Source organism: Poecilia formosa, unplaced genomic scaffold (genome assembly GCF_000485575.1).
Source record: "Poecilia formosa unplaced genomic scaffold, Poecilia_formosa-5.1.2 Scaffold571, whole genome shotgun sequence".
NCBI classification, from domain to species: Eukaryota; Metazoa; Chordata; class Actinopteri; order Cyprinodontiformes; family Poeciliidae; genus Poecilia; species Poecilia formosa.
In genome coordinates this window covers 208042-223783 of record NW_006800510.1, presented here as the reverse complement: position 1 = coordinate 223783, position 15742 = coordinate 208042, and the positions used below count along the sequence as shown (strand labels likewise).

At 38.3% G+C, this 15742-nt stretch overlaps 1 protein-coding gene across 2 annotated transcripts in view; it reads left to right on the top strand.

Moving 5' to 3' along the window:
* LOC103129713 (uncharacterized) overlaps positions 1-15742 on the top strand; it is a 56999-nt gene that overhangs the window by 34168 nt on the left and 7089 nt on the right. Inside the window, exons 1-13 of one of the 2 annotated variants that reach the window (XM_016665335.1) lie at positions 5413-5525; positions 5811-5864; positions 6425-6518; positions 6625-6688; positions 6792-7199; positions 7319-8930; positions 9020-9283; positions 10705-11133; positions 11215-11619; positions 11959-12396; positions 12515-12949; positions 13066-13350; positions 13670-14098. In XM_016665335.1, coding sequence (XP_016520821.1) covers positions 6809-7199; positions 7319-8930; positions 9020-9283; positions 10705-11133; positions 11215-11619; positions 11959-12396; positions 12515-12949; positions 13066-13350; positions 13670-14098 — 4688 coding nt within the window. In that variant the 5' untranslated portion in view covers positions 5413-5525; positions 5811-5864; positions 6425-6518; positions 6625-6688; positions 6792-6808. Of the gene's footprint in view, positions 1-5412; positions 5526-5810; positions 5865-6424; positions 6519-6624; positions 6689-6791; positions 7200-7318; positions 8931-9019; positions 9284-10704; positions 11134-11214; positions 11620-11958; positions 12397-12514; positions 12950-13065; positions 13351-13669; positions 14099-15742 lie in introns of those variants that run through there. The other variant, XM_016665336.1, reaches the window with a different exon arrangement.

The window sequence follows — 15742 nt, the reverse complement described above, 5'->3', positions numbered from 1 at the left end:
CCAGCAGGGGGCAGCATCAGACTTACTGTGGACTCTGCAGCACAGGTTGGATCTGTCCTGCTCCTCCTGTGTGCAGCTACCAGAGGAGGATCAGACTGAGCCTCTGAGCCTGACGGCTGCTGACTGCAGGGCCGTCTCCACCGTCCTGAGACACAGCAGCAGAGACACACAGCTGGACCTGAGAGACTGTGAGGTGGAGGACAGCGGGCTGGACCTGCTGTTTCCTGTCCCGGACAGAGTCCGTCTCAGGTGAGTAAGATGGACCCTGAAGCAGGGAGAAGTTCGTTGACCTTCATGTTGACGTTCTTTGGTCTGTTTTTCCTGTTTAGAGTCAGTAAGACGGTCCTGGTCCAGCTTCTGTCTCTGCTTGCTGTGAACAATCAGAGGGACACAGTGAGACGGACAATGTCCCTGTGCAGAGCTCTGGGAGGAGAACTGGCCCTGAGTCACTGCCCACTGGATCAGAGGCTCTGTGGAGCTTTGGTTCTGATGCTGGACTACTCTGAAGGTCTGACAGAGCTGGACCTCAGTCACTGCCAGCTGACAGACCAGCTGCTGCTCCAACTCATCACACATCTGCACAAAGTCCACAACCTGGAGTAAGTGACCCAGACTGTCAAACATTCCCTCCAAACAAAGTTGAGCAGCAGCAAAACATGTTTGGAGGAGATGTGATGCTGCCTTCAGATCCAGAAGAGTCTCCTGCCGCCATTTACTGCTGTATAGGTGGTTTGTTTTTAATAAATTTGCGCCACTTATCATTGCATCGGTGAGTCGTTAGCTCCTTGGGCACCACTTATTGTTGTGTAGGTGGCTGTTAGCACATTGGACCCCACATGTCACTGTATAAGTGGCTCATTAGCATGTTAGATACCACTTGTTGAATAGGTGGATCGTTAGCACATTGGGTGCCACTTATCGCTGAAGAGGTGCATCATTATCATGATAAGCATGAGTTGCTGAACCCCTCCCCACTAAATCTCTTCACTAAGAGGGTAAAACTTTTATTGTGTGAAGTACTAAGTCCCTCCCAACTCACTTCTTCTCTGAGAGCTTAACACCTAACCCTCTCTCTGTCCCATAGTTACTGAGATCCTTACGAATACCAGGTATTACCCAGTTCAGGATCCACAGTGGTTTATCAGGGAAAACTCATTTGGATTGTAACAGCTAACCTGAGTCTCCCACCCTCTTTCTCCCATGACTCAGCTAAACTCAGTAGCCTGCAGTCAGCAAAGTTTCACTGATCACACTTATTGACCATTTTGCCTCTATTACGACTAGTTCTGGACTTTGATCCACCCCTGGGACTCCAACTGAGTCGGAGTCCCAGGGGTGGATCACAGCATTTGTTTTAGTAACACCCCTTTCTCTCATCTTTTACACAGCTCATCCTACAGGCTATGATGTTTTAGCTCAGCCTGTTCCTCTATAACATGTCCTATCTTAGCATTCCACCTCAAAGGTCAAACTGATCTCTCATAACTATAATGCAGACATTTTAAATCATCACATACTTCACTTTATTGCATATGCATAAAATATTGCATATTCTTAATCATCTGACCTCTAAGCCCTCATGGTGCAATTATTTCTTTAAAAGGAGAACTAGCACGTCACAGTCAAACAAATGCTTTCCATTGTAGGACCTCAGATGAGTTTGTTTAGGTGATTTCAGTATCCTTTAACTTTTGTATGAAAATGATCAAAAATCCTAATTCATTGAACTAATCCTCTTTTCATCTAATATTTATTAAGTTGCAATTCTGATCCATCAAGCAAGGAATCACAGTTTGGTTTAATAATTAGAATTCAGTAAAAGAAAACAATCATCCTCATCATCACTTGCTTTTTACTTGCTTTCAATGCTGCAAGTAGAAAGCAAATAGTGCATGCCTTTGGTCTTGCATTATTCAGTTATTCAAAGGACCAATACTTTTATGGCTTAATTATATCATTTATAGCTATTTATACTTAAAAACAAAGATTGATCTCACCTTTCCAGTAGAACCCAACATAATGTTCTGTGTTGTTTGTGTTCCAGTCTGAGTCACAATCAGATCACTGATGCCTCCACTGCTGACTTACTCCACCTGGTCTCCATCAATCCCTCCATTGGTTCTGTGAGGTGAGTAAACCATTCATCAGAGCTTCATCATTGGATGAGTTTGTCTTCAGAGGATCACTGGCTGATCTCTGAGCACCTGAAGCCATGTTGTTGTGTCTGAAAGAGTCATATCTGTTCTCTGATTTACTGGTTCTAGACTGAACAACAACAACATCATCAACAAAACTCCTTTTAAGGACAACAAGAAGTTTGAAATCTGGTGAAGCAGCTGGTCATGTGACCAAAAGGACATCCCTGTCTCATTAAAAACAGTCTCATCTGGACCATCAGATGGACATAGTGGCTGCTAACACTGAGCCAGCAGTGGGATGAATTTATATTTTTTTGTTTCCATGTTTCAGTTCTGACATTTCAGAGGAACCATCCAGGACCTGAACACTTGGGAGGAAAACCAGTCTGGTTCTTGAACTGGAAATGTGCCTAAAAGACGCTTTACTGTTAACTGCAGAGAAACTTCAGCTTCCATCACCTCAATCAGAGACTCTGATTAAACCAGCTTAACCAGTTTGCAAATGGTTATTCCATAAAACAGTGATCTTATAGCATTTTTCTGTCATTTTATCTGGATAAAAAGGGTATTTTTGTCTTTAGGTTTTTGGTCAAATAAAACACTAATGAAGTGTTTAACAGTCCTAAATGTCTACTTGAGGTTTAGTTACATCATAGTTTCTTACAGTGTTTTTTTTTTTTTTTTTTTTTGCTGATGTACTCCTAACAGCACACTTTATGTTCTAGTTTTAGCTTAATAATGAAATTAAATTGATTTTGGGAGACTTCACTGGTTTCATCTCAGTTTTTTTTATTGTGGTGATGCTTTTTATATTCAGAAATATTGGGCAATATTGGAAGAAATCATTTATGACGTCTTCTCTTTATATTGTAATAAAATATAAGTTCTTGAGGTATATAAGTTTTTGTTCAAGTTCTTAGTCATTTTTTTCTACATAACTGCCTGTACTTGATGACAAATGTTTACTGCCTTCTTATGGTGAAATATTGTAACTGCACATTTCTATTCATTCTATTTGTATTTCCCTTCATATTTCCCTTCATGCTGTTACGTTTATATTTGAAAGTACAAGTCCTTTATATATTTTTTTTGCTTTAACCGTAAGAAGGTTTTATGACTCATGAACACTGTTTGAAATCTTTTTTTTAGATTAAAATAATCCAGTCTGGTTTTGATGACTTGGTTTAAGATATTGAACTGATTTAAGCACATCTAGTGCCTTACATAAACTATAATTTGTGTGCTAACTTCAGTATTGTTATATCAGTTTACTGTAGAAAAACTAAAGGGAGGACAGTTGTTGTATATCCACTAAGCACTTTGCAACATTGTCTAATTTGTTAAAAAAATCCTATTGTACTTATTTAGAGACTCAACGTCCTTCAACCATTTTTACCATGAAGATGTGACAATGTACTTGAGGTCTGTTTTGTTTTTATTGACAGAGCACTCTATAACTGGACCATTGTGCTCCAGAGTTCCTCTTGTCACCTTACAGTGAAACTCCTCTGGGTGGTGGTGGGTTCACCCTGGTGGTTTCTCACTTTCTGGTTATGTTGGTTTTACAAACTATTTCATTATCACACTTGCATGCAGCATTATTTCGTCACAGACAAAGCATGTTTTATGTAAATAAATTACATTATGCTGAAAGTCACCACCTCGTGTTGTCTTTGCTTATTTGTTGTATTTATTTTATTAATTTGTCTTTTTAATCCATTTTTATATCTGGTCATCATTGGGCAAAAGCAGTATAAAGCCTGGATAGGCCGTCCGTCAATCACAGGGCATTTATTGTGAAGCACTTTGATATTTTTACATCTTAAAATATGCAATTTAAATCAACTTTTTCTTATGCTGGCTGAAGCAGTATGATTTTATTTTGCTTGATTGGTGTAAAGCCATTCAACTAGTAAAATTATTGTGCCAAATTAGGGCCTTTGTAAACAAAATAGTTTTGATAATTTTTAAGGTGCTAAAATTGTTTTTGTCCATTCAGACCTTTAGAAATACACATAAGGCTCTTTGTATCACTTACACATTGGACATTTGATTGTAATATAAATGTATTGGTTTGCAGGAACATGTCAGTTTTAGACCTGGCTTCTTTTGCAAAATATGTTTAGTACAAATCAATGAGTGAAGATGCCACAACTTTCATCAGCTGAACAGAAACAAAAGTGACATTGTATTTGGACCTTCATAGGAATGATCTAGGATGGAGCTTCAGTTAATACAGCTAGAAACTACTGACCAGGCCTGAAATATGGGAGTAGTGATGGACTCTGACCTGAACTTTCGGTACCACATAAAGACAGTTACAAAATTGGCCTTCTAATCACCTGGAAAACATTTCCAGGATTAAAGGACTAATGTCTCAGCAAAATCTAGAGAATTTCATCCATGTATTTATCTTTTGTTGCATTGATAACTGCAACAGTGTCTTCTCAGCTCTGCTTAAAAAAATCGATCGTCCAACTGCAGTTGATCCAGAATGCTTCCAGTTCTTATTCTCCACACATCTGGAACATACTGCCCATTTGTTTTAACGTTGCCTTTAATTATAAACAACTGTAACATTCATATATTTGATGATCATTCTTGATGATTTTGATGATGGCATTTGACAAAATGTAATGTTAGTATTAATCATTTAAACTGCTTTGAACTGCCTTGTTGCTCAAACGTGCTGTGCAAATAAACTTGACTAATCTGCGACCAGCGATGCTCAAGTGAATAAATTGAGCTTCATGTGATCTTGATCTGCTTCCCACACCTGATATTGATTGATGGTAAACGTGGCGAATAGTTTGGTATGTTTTTGGTCCAATAGTGTCATCTAGTGGATTTTAAGAGTTTTGTTTCCTTCAAAGTGAAAGTAAAAGCGCAATACAATGTTCTCAGAACGAAACACGCAAAGAGAAAAGAAAGAGGTCACACTGGTAAGAATAAACCGTATCCACAGGTTATAATTTCCCCTATTTCACTGAATCGTTTAGATTAAAGCCGAGGGAGGAACTATTTAGATGTTCTTGTTTTCACATTTTATTGAAAATAGACGAGTATTTTTCGGTCTGATAGGACATGATAGAAGATGGTGGGGTTTTTTTTTTACTTTAGCTCATTAAAATTGGATAAATTTCTTTAATGTTTGTGTTGTTTAAGCCCAAAAGAAACGCTTTGCTGAAACTACTCATTCATTTCTGTGTGACTTGAAGGAGGTTCAGATGAGGTTTTTCTATTTCCGGTCGACTTTATACGTCATTTTCAAAACACCAGATTCTCATGTTATTAACTAACTTTAATGACAACTGCAGAACTTCCGTGTAAAGGTAGGAAAGGTGTTTATTGTGATGTTAACGGGAGTCGTTTCATCTTCTGTGAAAGGTAAACAGAAATCTTTAAACATGGAGTGTTTTCAGGAGTTTAAAGTTTGCTTGATGTTAGCTTACCTAGCTATACTGTGTTGTTGCTAATCAAGTAGTTTTAGCAAATGTTACAATTTGAATAACTTCACGGGTTTATGCGAATAGTTTGGTTGATCTAATGAAAACATTAATGTGTCTGTCAAAGTGAAAGTTAACTTTGTTTAGTTAGACGACAATAAACTTCATAGATGCAATTTAAGTCTAACAGTAGACTAACTTTATAATAACTTCATTTTTGTTAAAGGTACCATATAGACACCTGATGAGTTTCGTTCATGGCAGAAAGAAAATATTCAGGGTAAGTAGAAAGGACTGTTGCCTTCCTCCAAAAGGGTTTATTTATTAATTTCTTGCTGTTGAGTTTGCATGTTTTTTTCCCCATGTGTGTTTACTCTTTGGGAACTCTGGCCACATGTTGCATGTTGACCACAGTTGTCCTTAGGTGTGTTTCTGTGTCTCTGTTGCCCCATGATGTATTGGCAACCTGTACAGGATGTACCAGCTTATTGAAAGGGTTAAACAGGTATCAAAAATTCATATTAGTAGCAGACAACTTTAATACTTGGGTCTGTTTAAATTAGAGATACAAATTTGGAGAAATGTGATATTTGCTATTATATTAGCAATTAGAGTCGATATTAACTGATATTTACAGAAATCATGTATATTTTTCTACCCTTCAGACACAGTAAAAAAATGGCCACCTCTGACGTTGCTTCTCTGCCTCACTGAAACACCCAACAGTCCTGTGCTCAATGAGAACATTAACTAATTCTTTTTCTATTGTGGTTTATAATGTAGCATATATGCGAGAACCTCCACGATGTTTCATTGAGATTCAAATCCTTTTGTCTCTAGGTCCGGAGAAAATGAGAAAAATCACTCCTTTATTACACCGTGTAGTCCAGGCCTGTTTTCACCAACGAATAACATGTGTTGACAGTCAGAACAGGTGATGTTTAAGATTTGTTAAAAAACATGCAAAAATAAATTCTACTAGTAAATGCTGATCTTACTGGATACTTTGCATTTAGTTGTTTATTTTCTTGTTTTCTCAGTGTTGGAAGGTTCATCATCATTTGAGACCTTATGGGCAGCTTACCCTTAATGTAGACCTTAAAGGTAAGTTCTACATTTCCTAATGTACAAATTACGTTGGGTAAGTTCTAAATTACATACCCAACATACATAAATGTTTCTACGTTCTACATCTGGTTTTGTGCAGAAGAGAGGTCAAGTGTCATGGCTTGTTCAAAACAGTCTGCGAAAGATTATATCGCCAATGCCAGAGTTCACCTAGTTGGAGAACTGAGGAATCTGTCAGTGATTCTTGAAAACTTGCATCAGCAAGAAGTTTTCACTGATGAAGAGGTCAACACGATAAAGGCAGAGAAAGATGACTATGATAGAACCAGAGCAATACTGGACTCAGTCACTAGAAAAGGTGAAGCAGCCTGCTACGGGTTTCTAAGGATTATTGACCAGACGAGGAGGAGAACCTTAGAGAGACCAGATCCTCTCTTTAAGAACAGTCATGAAGCTTCAACTGAGGCTACAAAGTTTGACCTGCACCACTGGATCAGCTGCTTTTCCTTCACAGAAGATCCAGAAATTGATCACAACTACACACAGGGTAATTATTATTTCACGCTTTTCATATTTGATCTTTGTATTGATTCCTTGGTGTCATTTGTGATATAAATGCTACCATCTACAATATGAATGTTTCTTCTTTTTATTTTTTAATCTCAGAATCAAGGCCATGCTACAGATACCAAGCAAAATTGAAATCAAAAGCAGAAAAAGTATCAAAGGACTTTTGGAAGAGAAGTGAAAATCTTTTTGCTGAAAACAAGAAACCTGAACTGTTGTACGCTTCACTTACATTAGATATTCAAGGGAAGAATTTTCCAACAAAAATAAAGAGATTTAAAAGAGAGATGTGCCGTCCTAAAAAGTTAAGGACTTGCAGTCCAAAGCGCAAACCTGAAATCTCCCCCACTGACCTGCTGAAAACAGATAAAAGCATCTTCCTGTTTGGGAAACCTGGTATTGGAAAGACGGCCCTGAGTCATGAAATATGGAGACTGTGGTCAGAAAGAGACAACAAGGAGCTGGATTACATGTTTTACTTTGATATGAGGGAATTAACCAACATCCCACCTAACATGAGTTTGGAGGATCTTCTTTTCATTGCATGCAGTGAACCAGATAAGGGCAAAGATGAAGTCTTACAGGACATAAAGTGCAACTCTGATAATGTTACTATCATTTTAGATGGAGTCACAGATTTCTCTTCATCAATTGTGAAGAATCTTGTAGACAAAGATCTCTTACCTGATGCTAAAATCATCATTACCTGCAGACCAGAAGATGGGAAGGACCTCTGTCCTGAAGACTGGCTCAGAGTGGAGGTGAAAGGCTTCAGTGAGGAAACAATAAAAACTTATTTGTTTTCAACTCTGGGTGAAAATCACAGAAAGGTTCTTAGAAATATGGAGCTGTTGACTCTTTGTCATATTCCAATGTACGCACTGATGGTGGCTGCCAGCTTTCCATCAAAAGAATCTCTGCAACCCAGAACTGTGACTGAAATATACATCAATATTGTTCGGTTTGGTCTCCAGATGAACAGCAACAAAACCAGGATCAGGAATCTCAATCAGTTCATCAAAACGAAGAGAAATGGAATCCTGTCTTTGGCTGAAGCTGCTTTTAATGCAACTGAAAGAAAAACTGTGAACCTGGAAGATTTTTCCTGTGAAGAAGGCTGTGTCCTTTCCTTCCTGAAAACACTTGATGTCAAAGTTGCTCCTACTGAAACCATAACTGTCTATGCCTTTCTCCATTACTTGATGCAAGACTTTTTTGCAGCTCTGTGGCTTCTGAAGAATCCTGATAAGATCAGGGAGGTTTTCCAGCAGTGCCTCACCGAGGAGAAGAAACACATGAAGAATCTGATCCCATTCATGTGCCGTTTGTTGAATGAGAAGAGTCCACGTTTGATGAGCTGTCTGATTCCAGCTGAAGAGCTCCAGGAAACATCTGGATGGTTTTTCAAAGAGATGATTGACATATTTTTCCATCAGGCTGTCGCTAATATCAGTGAGCTTCATGTGGACACACTGTTCGTATACCAGTGTTTGTTTGAGTCGCAGAGCTCTGAAGTCTGCATTTTCTTTTTGGACAAACTGGACTATCATCTTGACCTCAGCAGAGCGAATCTGGACTTGTATTCCTGTTGTGCTGTGGCCTATGTGGTCACTCAGTCAAAGGACAGAAAAATAAGTCTGAACCTTCAGGATGTGACAGTCACTGCACAAGGAATGAGACATCTGTTTGGATGCTTTCAAAATGTTGAATGGTATGAATGGATACGTTTTGTAATACTAGCATACTTTATGACTAATGACTTTAAATAAACATTATCATGCATTTGCCTTTAAATGATAGGTACGATACCCTCAAACAGCAGCTGTGGAAGGTTTTTCTTCTTAGTGAAGAACAGATGGATTACCAAACCTTACTGGGTCTCAGTGGGAACCTGATATACCTCCCAGTTGTGGGTAAAAACAAGCTGTTTGACAGAGCTGTGAAAGTTTTGCAGACGATTGCAACAAAGGTGAATGTTTGCCTCTACGGGGACAGAAAAGATCCACTGTGCCCGATTTTGCGCGACTCTCTTTTAGAGACTTTGCCGTGCATCAGCTCTCTCAGGTCAGTTCATTTGCTTTTTTCTAAAACATATTTAGAAATGTTTTGTATATGTTGATTTTATATTTCAAAGTTTTGATGAATGGTGGTTTAACATGTGAGCCATAATTCCAGTTCAAAGCATGTATGTCTCAGTTCAGGCAGATTTAGTTAGATACTGGAAATAAGACAGCTGCTGTGGTGTCGCTACAACACAATCGAGACCTGGATATATGTCTACATTTGTTTACTTCCTGTCCCATATTAATACCAGCACACAGAGATTGCTTTCTCCCTTAAATTGTATTTGTTTTAGCTATTTTTGACAGAAGCAGGCCTAGTTTAACAATACTTTGTTGTCCTGGGAGTTTGTGTAAAAAAAGTCAAAATTGAATTAAATGTGAAAAAGTCTTATTGTGGAGGTTTGATGGGCATTGTTTCTTAATTCATCTGGCATGTAAAAAACAAAAAATACAAACCATTTTCAGAACGCTTCAGACAAGCTTCATTATCACTGTAGGATAAGCAAACCCTTCACTGTGATGCCACTCGTCTAGTACATCTGACAAGCTCAAGGTTTTCTGTATGTAATAAGCCTAACCGGCCACCAGAATTTACTTGCATCTTACCTGTATTTTAAATAGGTTTTTATCTACCAGTAACCATGATAACAAAGATGGGTTAAGCAAGGTTTATAGATGATGCATTGAACTGGGCGCCATAGCCCGCTCTGCGTTGGTGTTGTGCACCTCCAACTTTTTGTTGTGAGCACCATCTTTCTCTCAAACTGAACAAATTTGGAAGGTGCTCCTGCAGAGCAGGTTCACCTGTATCAACATTTATATGATCCCTGTCTGAGGGGTCATTTTCAGAGAACACTGTACATGTCAAACATGCTTGGCTCATGACTATATAGGCTGAATTATAGTCACCCTTTTAGGGGTATCTGACCCTAAATGAAATGTAAGTTGGAAAGCTAAAATCCCTAACCACGATCCAACATGAATCCTTATTGGCTGACATTTTCAAAGCATACAATGTAGGAGCGTCATTATTTTTTCTTTGCATTGATTGCTTGGACCGCCCATATGTTTTGTGGAGACATGCTGCGTAGATCTGTTCGAGTGTTTCACTGCGTAACTCTGCACTTTGTATAGCTTTGTTGTTAATATGTGTATGGATGGTTGTGGTCCCCAACACCCTGTGAATACCTAGGGTTTACCGGATGACCAATAACTTTTTGAAGGACTATGATGGCTTGTCAAACCAGACTTCCCATGTAGTTCTCACAATGTACATTGTTTTTGCAGCTCGAACATAAATGTCACCATTTAATGCTCTTTACCAGATTATAGCATGAGCTAATTCATATCTGTTGTCCTGTATGTGAGTTCAGATTGGGATACTCTAAACTAAATCAAGATTTTTACTTTATGAACCTTCAGGATAACCTACAGATCTGCAGGTTCAATGAACCAGGAAGAATGCAACAACACAATGGAAAAGGATCAGAAGAACATGTTCCTGGATTTATGCTTCACAACAGCACTGCATAGCAAACAAAAGTTTCATACTGTAATGCCTGAGCTCGTGACAATTTGTCAGATTAAAACTGACTTGGTGAATACTCTTGTTGATTTACATCAACATGCAAGTAGCAAAGGGCTTTCCACTGACTTTCCAACTCTACGGCCAGTTTTCCAATCAACTCCTGCAGACTGGCTCATAGACCTCTCAGAGAGAAAGGTCTCCACCCTCCTGGAAATACTCAAACTCCAATCAGAGAAAAAGAAAGTGCAGCTGACAGGATGGTCACATGACGAGAGTGAAATGAGAAACTTGCTTCAGTGTCTGCCTCATCTCTCAAAGCTCAGGTACTTTCCCATTTGAATCTTTAACACTTTCTCTTTTGGTTTCCAGTTTTTTTTCTTAACTTTTGTTTTGTCTTTTATCAGTTTTGTGACGGGACTATCTGAGTCATCAGAGAGCATCTGGCTCTTGGAAATGTTGATCCGTGCTGCAGCAGAAATGAAAGAGCAGACAGGAGTAAATATGTTGGATCTGTTATCAGTTTGCACATATAAAGGAACTCCACTCCATTTGAAATGGTGTGATTTCCTGCTGGACCTATACTCCTCTAAGACTGAAACAGGCCTGACGTTTTCATCATTCCTGTCAGTCCTCCAGTCAGCAGATCCTGCAATATGGTTTGTTTACCTCTCAAAGACGAAGGCCTCCATGCTACTGGATGTTCTAAAACTTCAGTCAGGGAAGAAACAAGTTAATCTGACTGGCTGGTCACATGAAGAGGCTGAAGTAAGGAGTTTCCTACAGTGTCTGCCTTATATCTCACAACTCAGGTAAATGAGTCCTATATTACTGATCTTATATAGTATATAATATCACATTTTAAGACGGTTTCAATATTACCAATGAGTTATGGGCAAAAAAGTCATTGTATAATATTTATTTATTTTTGCTTTCTTTTGCTTTTTCTACTAAATGTACTGCCTCAAAGTGAAGCAAATGTGCTAAAATTAAAAAAGGCAATAGGGATTGATTGGCTAAATGGTAAAATAAATTTAAGATTATATATTTTATTTATGATTTATTACTGCTTTTGAGATACAGTTGTGTGGAGTTATGTCTCCCAGAGATGGATGTGTGTATAAGTATTTTTATTCTTTTTGTTGTTGCAGTATGGTTCCTCTTTGGTCAAGCTCTGCTGAGCAAACCAGATTCTTAACCAGGCTTTTCTGTGCTGCAGCCGAGAGAGAAAAGCAGACAGGAGAGAAAATACTGGAGCTGTTAGGATCAGTCTGCAGATACAAGCATTTTCCATTCAATAGCAGATTCATTGATGAAACATTTAGGCGTAACTTCCTGCTGGATCTGTACTCCCAGATGAAGGACTGTGAGACTGAAACAGGCCTAAGTCTCCTTCCATCAATAGAGTCAGTTTTCCAGTCAGCTCCTGAAATCTGGACTTTAGACCTTTCAAAGATAAAGACCTCCATCCTCCTGGAAGTGTTGAAAGTCCAAACAGAGAAGAAACAAGTGAAGGTGACGGGCTGGTCATATGAAGAACGTGAAGTGAGGAACCTCCTAATGTGTTTGCCTTATATATCCAAGTTCAGGTACATCAACTGTATTTCAATTTCTATCTGAACAGGATAGTTTTTAATAATAAGACTATATATTATGACGGTTAAATATTAAAGTTGGTTGTAATTTTTTTTCTTCTTCTTGCTCTAGATTTGTTCCTGAGAGATCAAAACTTCATGAGCAAACCAGCTTCTTGGTGACTCTGTACTGTGCAGCAGCAGAGAGAGAACAGCAGACAGGAGAGAAGATGCTGGACCTGTTGGCGTCAGTCTGCACGTTTAAAATAATACCTGTGAGCGACACAGATATGAACGAGCAAGCCCAGAAGGCCTTCCTGTTGAGTTTGTACAGTCAGGTGATGGACTGTGAGACGAAAACAGGCTTGAGTCTGTTTCCTTTGTTAAAGTCTGTTTTCCAGTCTGTTGCTAATGTCTGGATAACTGACCTCTCAGAGAGAAATACATTAATGCTGAGGGAACTGATAATCCAATCAGAGAAGAAACAAGTGGTTTTGAAAGGCTGCTCACATGAAGAGAGAGAAGTGAAGACTTTCCTAGAGTGTCTGCCTTTTTTCTCACAGCTCAGGTACAATCCTTTAGTTTTTAAACGTCTTTATATAATCTGGCTTATTTTCAGTAATTCTTCATTTTAATATAATTAGTTTAACCATTAAAAACAAACATTTTTTGTGAATTGTTTAGCTTTGAGCCTTGGGTATCGGAAGCTTCTGAAGAAATCCGTTTTCTCCGGAGTTTGTTCTGCGCAGCAGCGGAAAAAGATAAACAAAAGGAAATGAAGACGCTGGATATGTTGGCATCAATATACATTTATAAAGAAGCACCTCTTAAACAGAAATGGTCTGAATTTCTGCTGGAGTTGTTCTCTTATGAGCTTAAAACAGGCTTGAGTGTCCTCCCATTGCAGAGAGCCAACGTCATACTCTTCAAAGTGCTGAAGCTCAAGTCAAGCAGGATACACGGACCCAGGTAAGTCAACTGCTGGATCAAATTATCCATGTCAGCAAGATTTAGCAACTTCCAATACAACAGAAGAAGACTAAGCTTTTTGGAAAGACCAGAGATAAACTAAACAAACATTCAAATATTCAAGATAAATGAAGCATCTCACAGAAGCATAATCACAACAGAGAAATATGGAGTTAATATTAATTCACTGTAAAACCAAAATATCTTACCAAGTATTTTGGTCTAGTTTGTATTGCATTTGTCTTAATACACTTGAAATAAGACGGACAACAATGCAGCTCAGATCAAATCATCACTAATCGTTTCCTTCTTGTTACAGGATTGCATCTGGTAGCTCAGATCTTCATGAACAAAGGAAGTTCTTAGTGAATCTGTTCTGTGAAGCAGCAGAGAGAGAACAGCAGACAGGAGAGAAGATGGTTGACATGTTGGCACCACTCTGCAGATATAAAACATTCCCTTTTAAAGCTGGTGATAAATATCCGGTTGATTTCCTGCTGGATCTGTACATGCAGGTGAAGGACAGAGAGACTAAAACAGGTCTGAGTCTCCTTCCATCATTACAGTCAGTTTTCCAGTCGGCTCCTGAACTCTGGACCATAAAGCTCTCAGAGAGAAAGACCTCTGACTTTATGGAAGTGATGAAACTCCAAGCAGTGAAGAAACGAGTGAAGCTGACAGACTGCTCACAGGAAGAGAGTGAAGTGAGGAGTTTCCTGCAGTGTCTGCCTTTTATTTCACAGCTCAGGTACAGTCATTTTACTTCATGTTGTTTTAACTTGAACTTTTCAATCTCTAATTTTTTAAAGCATCAAATAGCTTTTAATGACAAGCCCATTATTGGTACCCCTGTTAGATGAACACACCCAGTACTGGCTGTAGTCTAGTTATTATTTTAAAGAGTTATGACGATTTATCTTTTTTTAAAGGAATATTTTATTTTTCTGGGGGTCAACACTATTTACTTTGAGGCCAATATAATATAATATAAAGGCCACAGTGCCTTGGTGGAGAAGAAATGGGACTGCGCACCCATCTAGCTCATAAAACATGCAAGTATCCATTTAGATTGTGAAAATCAAGGCATTTGTCATGAGGAATGTAATCAATCTGAACGCTTGACTGTGAAATCTCAACCATGAGTCTGCAGTATGTGGGATCCTCAAGTCAAGATACAGGCCAGAGTTTTCATCAGTACCTAGATTGCTTGTTTGTAGTTGGAGAAAGAAGTTATTTCAATAATTCGGCTGCAAAGTTGGGCTTTTTTGTTAATAAATTCCCTGACATAATTTCAAATAAGACTGTCAGTGATTATTGTGGTCTGTGAAAAGTTTTTTTCTGCCACTGGTTCTGGCCACTGATTAAACTAGTGGCCCAGTTTAATCAGAGTTAAACTGGGCCACTATCCAATTTATGGATAGTGGGCCAATTTAACTAAAGACATTTTAACTTTCTTAATAATGTAATTAATAACAAATTATTAGTCAGGATTATTAATAATTACATAAGATAAACATTGACACAAGTTTTAATTTCCAATATTTGTTTTGCTATGGTGTTATTACTCTATATAGTGTTTTATTATTACTTTCATTAACTATGTTCCAATTGCAATTCTTTTAGTTGTGTGTAAATGAAATTTGAAGTTGTGTTGTAGAGGATTATGGGGCTGTCTACCTATTTCTATTTATACATGGTAATTATTATTGTTGTTCACCAGGTGGCTGCACAGCATAAAGACGTTTTATGTGTCAATTTTTTTCTGTTTTTAAACATAATTCACAGACAAATTGTAACTCCATTTAAAGTATTCCAACATGGGTTCACTACAACAGCTTGTATGTCTTTCTTCAACATCACTCTCTTCAACTTGAAGCAATCGCCTCTAGATAAAAGTCTGCGTCAAAGTAATGAAAACGCAGCTAGCATTCGCACCCCATCACATACAAGATGGAGTCCATCAGTAGAGTGTGGACTTTTTTTCCTCATAAATTGATCAAATCATGAATGTTTCTTTATTTTTTTAGCTTCAATTTGGATGACTGGGATGATTCCAGTTATGATCCTGATAAACAATCCAGGTTCTTAGTGGATCTGTTCTGTGCAGCAGCAGAGAGAGAACAGCAGACAGGAGAGAAGATGCTCGAATGTTTTGCATCAGTCTGCAGATATAAAACATTCCCTTTTGATGACATACATGCTGACGATGAAGATAGAAGTGACTTCCTGTTGGATCTGTACTCCCAGATGAAGGACAGAGAGTTTAAATCAGGTCTGAGTCTCCTTCCATCATTACTGTCCGTTTTCCAGTCAGCTCCTGAAGTCTGGTTTATAAACCTCTCAAAAAGAAAGACCTCTGACTTTGTGGAAGTGATGAAACTCCAACCAGAGA